This window comes from Dendroctonus ponderosae, unplaced genomic scaffold (genome assembly GCF_020466585.1).
Source record: "Dendroctonus ponderosae isolate FM_Combo_2020 unplaced genomic scaffold, Dpon_F_20191213v2 Dpon_F_20191213_8, whole genome shotgun sequence".
Lineage (NCBI taxonomy): Eukaryota > Metazoa > Arthropoda > Insecta > Coleoptera > Curculionidae > Dendroctonus > Dendroctonus ponderosae.
Window position 1 is genome coordinate 11,931,969 of NW_026019016.1, and position 14,646 is coordinate 11,946,614.

At 34.8% G+C, this 14,646-nt stretch overlaps 2 protein-coding genes across 5 annotated transcripts in view; both read left to right on the plus strand.

Moving 5' to 3' along the window:
• LOC109536198 (4-coumarate--CoA ligase-like 9) overlaps positions 1-2,113 on the plus strand; it is a 7,892-nt gene extending 5,779 nt beyond the window's left edge. Inside the window, exons 8-9 of the mRNA XM_019902310.2 lie at positions 1,587-1,727; positions 1,789-2,113. Of these exons, the coding sequence (XP_019757869.2) occupies positions 1,587-1,727; positions 1,789-2,011 (364 nt within the window). The 3' untranslated portion in view covers positions 2,012-2,113. The remainder of the gene's footprint in view (positions 1-1,586; positions 1,728-1,788) is intronic.
• A 1,566-nt stretch (positions 2,114-3,679) lies between these two features.
• The window catches only part of LOC109536150 (arf-GAP with dual PH domain-containing protein 1), a 16,572-nt gene continuing 5,605 nt past the window's right edge, over positions 3,680-14,646 (plus strand). For 2 of the 4 annotated variants that reach the window (XR_002171808.2, XM_019902242.2), the window contains exons 1-7: positions 3,680-3,868; positions 6,939-7,164; positions 8,662-8,787; positions 8,847-9,000; positions 11,319-11,432; positions 13,112-13,307; positions 13,483-13,674. Coding sequence is in view for 3 of the 4 variants with exons in the window: in XM_019902242.2 (XP_019757801.1) it covers positions 3,787-3,868; positions 6,939-7,164; positions 8,662-8,787; positions 8,847-9,000; positions 11,319-11,432; positions 13,112-13,307; positions 13,483-13,674 (1,090 nt within the window). In the remaining variant the exon portion in view is untranslated. Of the gene's footprint in view, positions 3,869-5,428; positions 6,739-6,938; positions 7,165-8,661; positions 8,788-8,846; positions 9,001-11,318; positions 11,433-13,111; positions 13,308-13,482; positions 13,675-14,646 lie in introns of those variants that run through there. The other 2 variants (XM_048668940.1, XM_048668939.1) reach the window with 2 other exon arrangements.

Consider the following 14,646-nt stretch of genomic DNA (forward strand, 5'->3'; position numbering starts at 1 on the left):
TTATGAAACTGGGCATTAGTTCTCTCTCTCCAGTGATATAAAAATGATCGCTGTTGCTCAATGCATACCTACCCCAGAAATGAGCAAAAACGGCATAGAGAACATGACATGTTGGCCATTTCTTGTACCTAAACGCATGATATTCTAATTTTGCTTTTTCTGTAAAAACTACCAAAATTGTTTAACAAGTTTGCAAAACTGCCAACATTTCCTAATCAATGCTTCATTTCCCCAAAGCGCCATTTAGCTTAGAAAGCGCTGTAGCTCAATTCGTTCCCGAGAAATGATCGAAAACGTAACGGATAACTCGAAACATTTTCTTAGACTATTCTAGCACCTAAATGTGTGATTTTCAAATTTCGATTTTTGTGCCAAAATCACCAAAATTTCCTCAGGTACATGTTTATTACTGAATCGAGAATGCAATTCTCTATCCAATGGTATAAAAACAAGCTCTGTGACTCTACTCAGTCCAAGTAACGACATTTTTTGGTCCCATGTTAGTCCATGGACTAACAAGTTAGACGTCCAACTGACGTAAAAGCTTTATGACGTGTATTTACGAGTCATAAAGACGTCTAAATGACTAGTAATAAAGACGCCTAAATGACAAATGCAAAAATGTAAATTAGACGTGGATAAGGTGGATCTTTATATAGAGATAGATGCCCTAATATACACATATTTTATGTGTCCCATAAATGATGAATGCGTATACAAAAAACCCAGTGAAATGGGTCAGCATAGAGAAAATAAAGCAATAGTTTACTTCTTTTACTTCTCTATGATGGTCACTTAGTGGTAAGATATGACACAACACGTCCGAATTTTTGGCGTTTTAGGCGTTCGAAATATGACGTCTTTATGTCGTCAGATATACATCCAATGACGTCCAAGACCAAAAATGGACAATGGTTATTGAGAAACGTCAAAAAAAGCATCGCCATCTTTAATTTGGTTTCCGAGAAATGAGCATAAACGAAACGGGAAACGTGAAATTTTGGCCTAATCTTGCACCTAAATGATGATATTTAAACTTCGCCTGTTGGTTCAAAACTACTAACACTTTCCCAGACAAGGTGTCAAAACTCGAATCAATCGAAAAAATCGAATTTCAATCTCCATCCAATGATATGAAAACTAACTCTGTGGATCAAATGATTCTTGAAAAACGTAAAAAAACAGCAACGGATTTTAGTCGATTTTGTAGCTCAAACAAAAGTAGCCAAAATTAGAACTTCTTGAATGTAAGAATATGTTAGTAGAAGAAGACTAAACTCCTTACATTTCTCAATAAATGCCTCACTTCCCAAAAGCTCCCTTTAATTCCCTCTCCAGCGATGTAAAAATTAGCGCTCTAGCTCAATTTGTTACCGATAAATTAGCAGAAACGGGGCGGAAAAAATGAAATTTTGGCCTAATCTAGCACCTAAAAGTCTGTTAATGAAATTTCGCTGTTTGGATCAAAACTGGCAAAATTTCTCCACGCACGTTGTCATAACTGAATCAAGTTCTCTATTTTGGTTCTAGAGAAATATTTCATTTCCACAGAAAGGCTGTTTTTTTACAATTTATTATCCTGTTAGATTTTTGCCAAGGGAATTGGAAGATTGTATAGTAGCACACCCGCAAATCCGCGACGCTTGCATAATAGGAAACAACACCGTTTTAGTAGCTTGTGTTCAGAAGAAACCCGATAGTAAACTCACATCTGATAATATATTGATGTAAGTGGATGGGAGGCTGAAAAATACAGTACACTAATTTGTCCATGAATGGATGTTCCAGGTATTTATCCAAAGTTCTGCCCCAATATAACAACAAACTGTCGGAAATCGTATTTCTGGACGAATTTCCAAGAACAAGTGCAGGCAATATCAAGAAGCGTCTATTGAAAGAACAGTATTTGAAAATTAAAATCGAATACACTCGAAGTTTGGCCAGTATCAGTGCCAGTACTTTCGATGAAGTCAGTGCCTCCCAAGTGCAAATCAACCCCCCGCCAAAGTAATTTGTATAAAAAAAAATTGAAAAGTTTAAAAAAATTGTTTTGATTTGCTCTTACGCGCTCAATAATTGTTGTTGAAGAAATTTGAATTAAAATTAAGAAAAACAATACACGCCACCTACTTTATAAATTATGACGAAGAAATATCACTAATAATCAGGAAGCCGGACCGGAACAAATATGGACCCAGAACCGAAACGGAATCGTTTTTTTTTTCTGCACACTATCATGCACGTATCGTTTCCGGTACGTACTGTTTAGTTTGCGAAAAATATTATTTAACGGTTTTAAATACTAAAGAATTATATTTTAATTTTCAACATGATAGTGCACCTTCACACAACTCACGAGTTGTATGTGAAGATGCCAAAAAATACCTGGACGTAAACGAAAGTCAATTTGAACATTTAATTTAAACGATTCATTATTGTTTTGTGCTTTGTGTGATATTATAGTTCTTGTTTCCATAGCCTACTACACATTTTTTATCTTCTTTTGAAGTTTTACGGCAACAAAAGGAGAAAACATACAAACCATTATATCGTTAAATTAAGAAAAAAATTAGGATTTTAAAAGGCCCACAGCCAACTATGATTACCATTTAAAAAACCGTAAGTTTATTTTTTATCTCGTAAATCAAGTTGACTATGATAATGAGTAATGTACTAAGGGCAGTTTTAACTTTTTTCTAAGTTAAGCAGTTTGGGTAAAAAGTGACAATTAAAAAGTGTTTATTTCTTGCCTTTTCAGGATATTTCAGGAACCAAGTCGAGTACCTAAATTTTGAAAACCGTTATGAATAGGCAATCGAATTCTGCCCAATTTTTTAGCCAAACCTTTAAAAATGTAGAAGTTACCCATACAAAAATTGAGAAAATGGCCACCCTGTATAGATATTGAAGCAGGAATTAATCGAAGAATAAAACGAAACCGGGACTAAACCGAATTTAAAAATATTGTCTAAACCGGAACCTACATTTAAAATGTTGTGTTGTACATCCGGAACGGAACAGTTATTTCGATTCGGTCCGGGTCGATGCTTATAATAACACTGGGAAATACGAAAAATTATTAATTACAACAGTGGATAGTTTCAAACTTAATTTGTGCAAAATTGAATATTCTTATTTATGTAACTTTCAAATATGCAATGTTGGCGACTCATAAAATGGAATTTTAAATAGTTATTTAAGTTTAATTGTAAATAAATTAAAACAAGTTTGCGACATCAGTATATTTGATATGTTTCAGAAAGCCTCATTTATCCATGTCGGAAAAAATCGCCTTTAGTACTCGTCTACTTTTATATGTCGTCAACTACATGAAATGATCTACAGTAAAAATAGAACAGACAAATAGGATGTGATGTTGAGATAACTTGCCCTGTTTTGTGACGTCATTACGGTTAAACCAACGGGCCTATCAAGCGTCGGTTACTTTCAATGCTGACTGGCTAGTTTTGCTGTTCACCTAATTTTTTGAAATTTGACTTAAATTTTTTGAACCTGCAAAAATCACCGAGAGACAAAAATTATATATATTTTAATTTATAACATTTTACCTGCAGTTATTTCATGGAACACCTTCGCTTTCAGTGTTGCCAAATATCGGATATTACTTGAAATGTTTTGATTTAATTCACGCTCGTGTTAACGACCTCCAGCGACGGATGACGAAACAGATGCATTGCGGTACGTCAAAACATCTTTTAAAATGGACGATTTTATTTTTATTTTGATGGCATAGTCGTTAAGTTGTTTACCGATTTCGCAGCAGAAATGGCTGAAAGAAACGAAAAAATGTTGTGTGAACTCATGAAGTTGCCGGGAAATAGTGTCTGTGCTGATTGTGGATCAAGAAGTAAGTCGAAATTAAGTTGCATTTTAATATTTAAAGCATGCCACCCATGCTTGTTATTTGTAAATAACGTTTTTTGTAGTAAATATTGTGCTAGATATATTCCCGTGTAACGTAAGAATATTACGAGCCTCAGATTCGTTACCTTCGATGCAATTGCTTGTGGGCCATGTGTATTTTATTGTACTATTCGTACAGTTGATCCACATCTAGACATGATGATCAAATGTTTTCTAGACAAGGTTCATGCCTTATTAGAGCAAATATTTTGGGACATAAATGAATCAAATCCACTCAACATACAATACATTAGTACACAACCTTTCAATATCGTGTCGACTTACACATTTCGAGTCTAGCTTAATTAATGTTAAGAATTTCCCATAGAAATCTTTATTGCTGTTCGGTTAATTGCTGAATTGCACATTGTACACGCATTTAGTCAGATAGAGGATATTGCTCAATATTCTTACTGGAAGACCTTAAGCAAAAGCATTCACTACAAACAGTCAGTCACCAGTGGGCTAATACACCCTACAAATTACATGTAAGTGTTGCAGTTTGCCCTTTTAAACTCAGCAACTGTGTTAGAACTAACACGACACCATACATATATTTGGAAAACGGGATCTTCTAACTGTGCCTTATCCTCAAAGGGCGATGGCGATCACATTAGTCCATCTAACTTTATCTACTGCAGCCCGGAACAATCCTACGAAAGTCATATTGGCCCATTATCGCAAGTTTTTCAGCCAATAATTCCTTCTTCAACGCTGTCCTCTCTTTCCCTCTATTTTGCTTTTAACTATGAGTTATAGGATTCTGTATTACTTCGTTTCTCATTTTGCTTCCAAAGTAATTTGCTTTCCTCTATTTGACCGTTTTCATTATTTATTTGTTGTTTCTCCATACGGTGTAGGACCACGTTATTGATATAATGGCTTGTCCATTGCATCCTTCCGTAGTTTTCTTCCCGATTTCTCCAATATATCCCAAAATTTTGAGATTTTTGCTTCCAACAATATACATCCTAATAATTTGTAATATTAATAAGATATACTAATAATAGTTCTGCAGTAGTATACGACGGCTGTGAACAGGGAGTTTGCAGTTATTGAATGGAGGAAATAACTGTTAAATGTTCTTAAATACACGAAACAGAAGACTTAAATTTGGGCAAAAACTGCTTGTAGATAAGTTCTATATTGTTCGCCTCAAAATTTTTTTTAACAGCTTCTTGTTGCATTAGTATTAACAACAAACGTTTTCATTGGCATTTTCTGGGCATTATTTTTTTGACAATATTTAATTAAAAATGATAGTGATTCGCTGCAATGAAAATAGGCATATTATTCATAATTCTTCGCCAATTTTAGAAGAACGTTTTTCTCGCAGGAATCCTTCGCATAAACTAGTTTGTTAACCAATCAAAATTTTCCGATTTCTACTAGGGCTCTTATGACTGTCTTCTAACAAGTCCTCTAATGATTAAATTATCGTTTCTGCTGTGGGGTTTTTTGTACTTAAATCATGCTGATCACAGCAGAACCGATTATACGTCTTATTTTAAAAGAATAGCCGACATAAGTGGCCATATAATTGTACTTAATGTCTCAAGTCTTGTCTCGACCGTTGTACCTATCAGTTGTGTTTTGTTGTGCTCTGCTTTACACGTTTAGTTTTGTTTTATTTGTTGTGAAACTTTACGGTGGGTGTGTGGGGTCAAATTTTTTTTCTTGTTCTTTTCCTTTGAATTCTTATTCGTCTGGCAGATTGACTTTACAAAGGATGGCCACTTACAAGTGTCATAATTGCCTCAAAGAATTTGCGGATAGAGACAAGTATAACAAGGCCGGATGCAACGGTGGCAGCACGCAAGTGACTACAAAGACCCTGCTATTGGAGAAGTAGAACCACCTCTGATTTTTTTGTGCGCTCTGCGATTCTCCAGACGTTAGGTACCTCAGCAATAAAGTAACAAACTTGATTTTGATGGAAAAATCAGGTGCCTCAAAGTATCATGCAAAGTTGTTGACTGCAAACAGCAGATAGAACGAGTCCCGACAACGTATACGTCGTGCTTTACTGAATCGGTTTCTCGTCTCATCATCCATGCAAACAGAGTTGCCTCCTGAAATGTCATCATCTCTAGGAAATCCAGAGTCCCCAGCCTGTGGCAACACCCGAAGATGGCACTATGTAATCGTAGAACATCTCCCGGTTACATTTACTACCACCAGGGCATGAAATCGTCGGATTTTGTCCAATGCTTTTGCTTATTCAACCAGGGCAATGACTCGGAGGAACCCATATTAAAAGTCCTTAACTAGAGAGACCTAGAGAGGAACCTTAACTAGAGAGTCCGCTGAGAGATTGTTGGGGGGACAGGATGTGGACGCGCGTAGAACGGGTTGAGTGGTTATCGGAGTTTGCTGTCTCTCGGAGGGTTGTAGAGAACCGTCCGAGGTTAAGCAAAAGTAAACGTCGGTCGGGGTTTCAACAGACTATTGGCTGCCTCCCCCGCTGAGAATGGTGATAACGATAACATCTGATAAGTAGCTTATTGCTGCTTGCAAGAGCAAAAGCTTTAACAATGTGAAACTGCCTGAAGAGATGCCTTTTCTGGACCCATTGACTCCTCATCTGAAAGACGTTTTGCAGAGTTTGTAGAACGACTTCCACAATGCCTATGAGATTAATTGCGCAGAGGTGGAGGCAGATCTCAGCACCTACACATCCTATCTTGTTTCGGAGAGGACGGTTCAGCTTCAGATGTACAATGAAAGTCGCCACAACTATTTCTCCAGTGGCTCTCCCAAGAAGGGAAAATCTCCGACGACACTAACCTCATCTATTGAAACCCAATTATTACTGTACGTGCTATGTTTTGTATTGTTTTTTTACGAATGTTGACGATGTGGTAGTATTTTGTTTTTTGACTCACTTTGTCCATAAAATGTGTAAATTTTTCTGTGGCAATAAAGCATATTTTGATTTAATATTTAGTTTCATATACTAATGATTATCAAAAAATTTAAAAGCTTAAATAAATGGTTCAATAACAATATTTCAGATCCCGAGTATGCTTCGTACAATATAGGAATTTTTATTTGTGCTCGTTGCTCTGGAGTGCATCGGCAAATGGGAGTACACATAAGTAAAGTCAAGCATTTAAAGTTGGATCGCTGGGAAGACTCCCAAGTGGAACGGATGAGGGAAGTGGGAAACGTTAGAGCCAAAATGAAATTTGAAGAAAGAGTGCCTCCGTGTTATAGGATACCAAAAGAAGATGATCCTCAGTAAGTACCTAGCTTGAGCTCGTTGCAATCGATTTATCAATATGTTTAGTCTCACTAGTGCGCCTACATAAATCTAGCTCGCGTAAATAAAAAACCGGAAATGAGAATTGCCTAACTGCAGGGAAAAATTATGGTTAGTTTCCAACGTTTTCAAATCGCCGATTAAAGGAACTCAGGAAATGTATATTAAAATGTCTTGAAACCGAAACTGCATTATGTAGAAAGAAGTAACAAGATTGTCCTTAGCCTTAGCTAATAAAATTATGTTTTCATGGTTTGAAAAATTTATCATACATAAAGTATTTCAGACTTTATTTTAATTAAATGAACAAGACCACTTGACAACTTTGTCAGTATTGCTAAAATGATCAGGATTTTCTCTTTATGCTAGTCATATTCTAAAACAGTATTGGGAATGACTGCTATTTTTTGCTTTCCTTTATTAATATCACGCAGGTATTAAATAACAATGTTGCTAGAACTTTGCACTTGTTTTTGTTTGCTAGACTAATAAACAGCACGTTTATCAACTGTATCTATTTCAGCAATAGTATTGCAACATGTGTGCGTTTTGACGTCACCTAGATTATACAGGGCATTGTTTTCTGTAATCGATTTCAATGTTGCAGCAATATTAAACAACTACCTGATTTTAATTATCAATAAATGCTTATCTTTGATTAACCATGGTAGTGATTTCGCAGCATGATTAAATTTAATTTTACAATGCTACAATTTTGTCAAACCAGTAAGGTACAGGGCGTTTTCTCATAAGTTGACAGCCCCATAGATCGTTTATTTAAAAAAATAGTGAAACTGACCAACACAAAAGTTTCTTCAATCTGAATTTAAAATAAAAATATGAAACACGGTCTTTTATTAATAGTAGTTTTATATATTTTCAGACAGGTCAATTGGATTTCTTCCTGAATTCAGGGTGATTCACAACTTTATGGATACAAAGTTTAAATAAAATATTGGTTTTTCGCATTTTTCAAATCACCCACTAAGCACCCATTAAAGTTGGTTTGAACAAAAAAGTAAACGCCGGCGCCCCGCGAACCAAATGCAAGGCGATATCAAACTCGGCTGGCGCGTCGTTTTGGCGCGCTAAATAGAAATTCAAATTTAAATTGCTTATAACTTACTTGAAAGTAATGTAACATAAAAAAATATATTTTAGAACAGTTAGAGATCATAAATCAACAAAATAAGCAAACAAAAAAAATGTGCAAAGTCCCTATTCTCTAGAAGCTGGTTTAGGTTAGACCTGTTCCTTCCTCGTATTTTCGACGTTCGTGTTTTTGTCTTTATGAACTTTGTGATTTCTTTACAAGAGTGCATATTTTTCTCGGTTTTCAGATGTTTCAAATTATATTTGTTGCTCATTTAGTTTACGATATTCTAGGCACGGAGTCTATTAAAATTTGTAATTGCTTTTTTTTAAGATGGATGAATTTTTTGTAATCCTAAATTATATAATTTCGTTTTTTGTAGAGTTTTAGTGGAGCAATGGATTCGAGCAAAGTACCAAAGGGGCGAGTTCTGTTACCCAGAGCGTCAATTATACGTGAGCGGTGATTTTTCCGGATTTTTAATGAAAAGAGGCAAAGAGGACAGTCGGTAACTATTACAATATGTGGCATACATTATTAACGTTCACTGTGATTTTATTTGTGTAGGTTTCGTTCAAGAAAATTTGTGTTGTCGGAAAGTGATGATACTTTGAAATACTACATAGTGGAGAATAGGGAACCTAAAGCGGTGCTGAGAGTATCTGAACTGAATGTCATTTTTGCGCCTCAAAAAATGAGTTTATATCCAAACTCGTTACAGGTTGGTATTAACTTTTGAACTAGAAGTACGATGGGAAATTATGTACGTTTTACTGTGATATTTTATCGTATTTTTTAAAGAGCAGTGATTGATCGTACTGATAAGTAAAAAATGTTAAGTACTAATAATAATAACAATTTGTTGTTATAATAAAATGAAAAGAAATATCCTCAAATAGTCTCCATGTCGATCTGTTCAGATAATTGTGTATATGGTGCAAAAGGAACAGAGCTTTTTAATTTTTTTTTTTTTTTGATTGACAAGTTATTTCAAATGTCGTGATCCATAATGGCAACTTTTTGAATAGTTTTACACATGTTTGGAAGCACTTATGTGCTTTAGATAATACATGTTTTCTATTCTAGTTATACAGGTTGAGTTTTTTCCGATGACTAGTGCAGAGATATTGGAAACTACAGCAGATACGATAAAGATTGAATGGAAAAATAATTTCAGTTTTGATGTTCTACTCGAAACTAATTTTCTTTTTTCAAAATAATTGAAAGATGTGGTAATTATTTGTTGTTATTGAAACACTGCCTTATATTATTTTTCACGGCTAACTTCGATCAACTAAATTGAGAAAGTAAAAAATCATTCATTTTGGAAAAAAACCTAAAGATGTGATTAATTAACGAAATCGTAATAAAATGCTCTATTTGATAAAGACATAATAAAATATGGTTTTGAGACGTAACAGAAGTTACAGTTAATTTGTAGAAATGTCATGCCATTTGCTTTGGTTTCCTAAAACTTGTCTAATTAAAAAGCTGCCATAAATGAGTTTTATTCACATATCTCTTGACAGCTGTAAGATTTTAGAAAAATAAAAATAGTTTCGCGTAGAGCATTCTAAACTACAATTCTTTGTCCATTTAATCTTCGTTGTATCTGCTGTAGTTTTCAAGATCCCTGTACTAGTCATCGAAAAACACTTAGCATTCCCAGCGCTACTATTATACGAGCAAACCATACAGAGTGTCTCCAACTAGTACTCAAGCAATTAGTGCTCGTTTTCAACGGTAATATCTGGCTTAAATTAAAATAATACCCTGTATTTTATGCCAAGAGAATGTACAAAAATTGCGTTAAATAAGGTATAATATTTAAAATTAAAGTCCAAATGAAATGAGATACTTATAATTTTAACAAACACTCAGCAATAGTATAATTGATTCATATATTACAACGGCAATACGTAACTTATGTGTTCAAAAAATAAGTGTTGATGTCGGTCTACCGTCTGACTCCACAAATAAATGCATTCTTTTTTTAAACGCCTCGGCAACATTTGACAACATAGCCGTGTTTATATTTTGGAAAGCTTCTGTGATCCTCTCTTTCATATTGTCTGGTGTTCTTCGGTCTGTGTAAGAGACTACTCCTTTTGCATATTCCCATAAGAATATCCCGGAGGATTCAAATCTGGTAATCGCGGAGGCCAGTTTCGCAAATTTGGGTTGAATCTAGTAATTGGACCACCCTGTACTTTAATAATTAAAATGTTTTTAACGAAAATAACTTTAAAATGTACCCCCGGAGGTTCTCCGTTTATTTATAAACTGATATTTTATAAAAGTTAAATAGTTTAGCCGCAATCTCCAGTGTCGTATAATCTGATTAACTGTAGAATTTAGTTTTGTTATTAATTCCATAATTGAAATGGATATGAATTCCCACAAATTTGGAACAATAAGACATAGCAACTCACACACAGCAACAAAGTTTTTGATCAAATCATTTCTATTCAACCAATTAGTTACAAGAAGTAAGAAGCATTTTGGTGACCGATTGTAATTGATCTGCCACTCAATTTATATTATTGATATTTGATCGGAATTTCGATTTTTGGTATTTTTTACTAGGCTGACCAATTGCAAACTGTAGTTCAGATAAGATTTTTTATGAACGATTTTCGGCTCTGATGCGTTACATCTCACTCGTACGTAAGTTGCAGTTTTTGAAGTGAGAACGTCTTTACCCGCCATTAGCACTTTTTTGTGACGTTTGAATAAGACTGAGCCGTCACGCTCGGCTATGTATCGCTCCTTCGGGTAAAGTCGGCTCTAGTCTACTAAGTGAGAGATGATCAGTCGGCAGAGCGAGACAGTAGAGAGAGAGTTTGTGTGTATTGAATGAAGTGACTGAAAGAATGAAAGCCCTTACGTTCGTTTCTGTAACGCTCAGGCGAGTAAAGTCAACCCGTTGACAGAAAATTTATTTTTAAATTTAAAAAAACTAAATTTATGTAGTATCTGTACTGATCTGCCTTAGGAAGTTTTTGGTAATATTGACCATTTATTCACTGTTTTTTACAGATTAGTTATCTCAAGGATGGTACCACTCGACATATTTACGTATACCATTCCGAAGGTGAAGTAATAACCAATTGGTATATGGCAATTAGATGTGCCAAACTACACAGGCTTCAGGTAAAAAGCAATAAATAATAGTGAAGCGGTTGGTTCGAACATTGCTTAAAAACTGGGGGTTTCTAGACTGTTCGCGAAAGAACTGATGATGAAATTTTAGTACCGTCGTTCGGGGTGAAGATTTTTCCAGTTTTTCCTTAATAAAAAGAAAATTTCTATTAAAATAATTTAGAGTCTTCCGTGTCCCCTTCGTCGAATTCCATAATAAACCAAATAAACTTTTTATTTCCCCTAATCTATTTTTAGATTAGAGTGTCCGCCTTCACTCCTATGTATGGTTTAAAGGAGGACGACCCTTTATTAAGCGTTAAAAATAACTATAATAAATATAAAAACTATTAATTTTTTTTTGTTTTTGTGAAATTAGGCACTGTCCGCCATGTTTCTTCGTTTTATTACTTTTTTCTTATCGTATAAGGTGGATTTTGAAATTTTATAATTTTCAGCAGCTTGGTACGACCGGTACCAAGTGTTGATGAATACGTTCAAATTTTTCATGTCAGTCTAAAGAATCTCAACGGCTTACAAGCCGTTGAAACTTACAACTTTTATTTCATTTTCTTAAAGTTCCCTGCAACGGTGCTGCCGATAATATTTATCGTTTTTTCCTTTGAATTTGATGATTAAAAAAGCTTGGATTGGGAAGTTTTTTTTTTTTTTTTTATTATCTCCCAGTATTTTTACAATCTACCCGAAGGTATTCAGTAATCTAGTTTGGCATACAATACAACATGTAGGGTATTGGCCATCCARATCCCCTATTTTAAATCAATTAATTAATTAATTGTTTATGACTACTGGGTAAACTGGGTGGATTGGGAAGTTAAAGGTCTTATTATCCATGAAAGTACATTTTTCACACTTAAAGCGACGCATTTTCTCTTTCTAGTGATATTAGCCTAATTGTGGGATTTTTGGCTTTTTCTTGTCAAATTTTTGAAGAATTCGTGTTTTCCAACGGCCAATAGCCTCGCCTTAGTAACTGAAAAAATCATGGAAACTCCCAGAAATTTTCTATTAAAATGCGTTTTTCCCACTTAAAGCAGCACATTTTCTCTTTCTAGTGATTTTATGAGACGGATTATGGGAGTCTTGGCTTTTCCGTGTCAAATTTTTGAAAAATGTGTGCTTTCTAACGATCGGTCGCCTCGCCTTAGTAAGAAAAATCCTGAAAACTCGCAGAAATTTCCTATTAGAGTCCGTTTTCTACACTAAAGCAGCGCATTTTCTCTTTCGAGTGAATTATGTGCCGGATTGTGGGACTTTTGTTTTTTTCTTGTCACATTATTTCAAAATTCGTGTTTTCCAACGGCCAATCGCCTCTTCTTAAAAAATCCTGAAAACTCCCAGAAATGTCCTATTAAAGTGCGTTTTTTCCACACTTAGAGTAGCGCATTTTCTCTGTCGAGTCATATTATGAGCCGGATTGTGGGGCTTTTGGCTTTTCCTTGTCAATTTTTTTTTAAATTCGTATTTTCTAACGGTCAATCACCTCGCCTTAGTAACTGAAAAAATCCTGCGAACTCCCAGTTGTTAGAAACTCTATAACTAAAGTGATTAAATTATTTGTTTACATTTACGCCATAATATATCTAGAAAGAAGTTATTTAATTTTGGACGTTCTTCATAAATAGCATCGTTGCACTGCAAAATTGCAACAATTTTGTTTTTTTTGCTAGGTTGCATATCCCTCAGCTAGCGAGTCTGAACTTGTACAATTTCTAACAGAAGATTTTGCGAAAGAGGGCTGGTTGTGGAAAACTGGACCCAAAGTATCTGATGGGTTCAAAAAGAGATGGTTTGCATTAGACAACCGAAAGTTGATGTATCATGACGAGCCTATGGATGCGAACCCTAAAGGAGAAATTTTCATTGGTAGGTTTACAAAACTGGATATAAATACGGTGACCAGAGACATATTTTCAGTATTGCATTTGCATATTGTAGCAATATGTATTGCATTATTTTATTTGAAATTCCAAGGCTATGCGAAATATCGCATTATTTTATTAGAAAGTACCAGAAAAATAAACCCATTTATTCTGTGTAGGTCATATGGCTGACGGATATTGCATGAACATGGGCGTTTCTACTGGTGTAAGAGATCAAGGATTTTCGTTTAAATTGACAACGCCCGATAGAATCTATAATCTATCGGCTCAGTCTGAAATTGACCGAGATCACTGGATAGAAGTTTTGGAACGGGTGATTGAGCGACCTCTTACGGCGCAAGATATTGCAGGTAAGAACCATTTTGTTCCGACTTAATTGTCGTAATGAAGGTGAGTTAAAATTCGCCTCATTCCGCGAAGAGTGTTGTCTGGGGGGTTTTTAAAAGTAGAAAACAATAATCCCAAAGAAAATTGTGAGTAGAAACCTAGAAATTTGGCAAAATCTAAACGACAAACTTACAAACCACGTTTTTCTCATAAACATTACGTTGATACCTGCGGATTTATGGATAAATCAATAAAAACATAACGGTAAAATATACGACAAACGAAAATATATTATATGCCTAGGCCGACAAGTGAGCTATTATATACCGAAAAGCTTTAATGTGCGAGGTTTTAATAGCCTTCTTGCCCTAAGTAAGCCGACGAAGTATGAAGTTTTTGATGCAAAGTTGTTCTTCGTTAGATGAAATCTCCGACGATTCTTTCATAGAATGAGCATCCGCAGCATCCCGCGCAGTCCGCTTTTGCGGTGATATTATGAATTTACCGATAAAAGATCGGCTCTGCTTTTAGTTAGCTCGTGAAGTCGTTTTAAAAATTGGCGCTGAAACGCCGTCAAAGAAGAGTTACCTAGAAAGATAAGATATTGTATAAATAAATCGCATATTAACGGTGAATCCGTTATTAACGTTGGGAACATCAACCAATTGATGCCGAAACCGCTTTTAGAGACATTAAAAATGTAATCCAATAATAACTTTGTTTATTATTATTATTATTATTTCAACAACACATCATATATACAAGCTTGATTTTTTTTCACCAAGTAGGGACTGACAGTAAAATTCATTAAAAATATCTATTGTCAAAAGAACAGAAAGGCCTCGATTTGTGATTTTTTTCCTGGTGATTGATTAATGGCAACAAAACATTTTGCACAAAATTTCTCGAATATACCTGAAAAAAAATAATAGTTTTTTTCGCAAAAACTGTGAATGCTACAAGATTTTACAAAGAGCACAAAATTGTGAATAAAT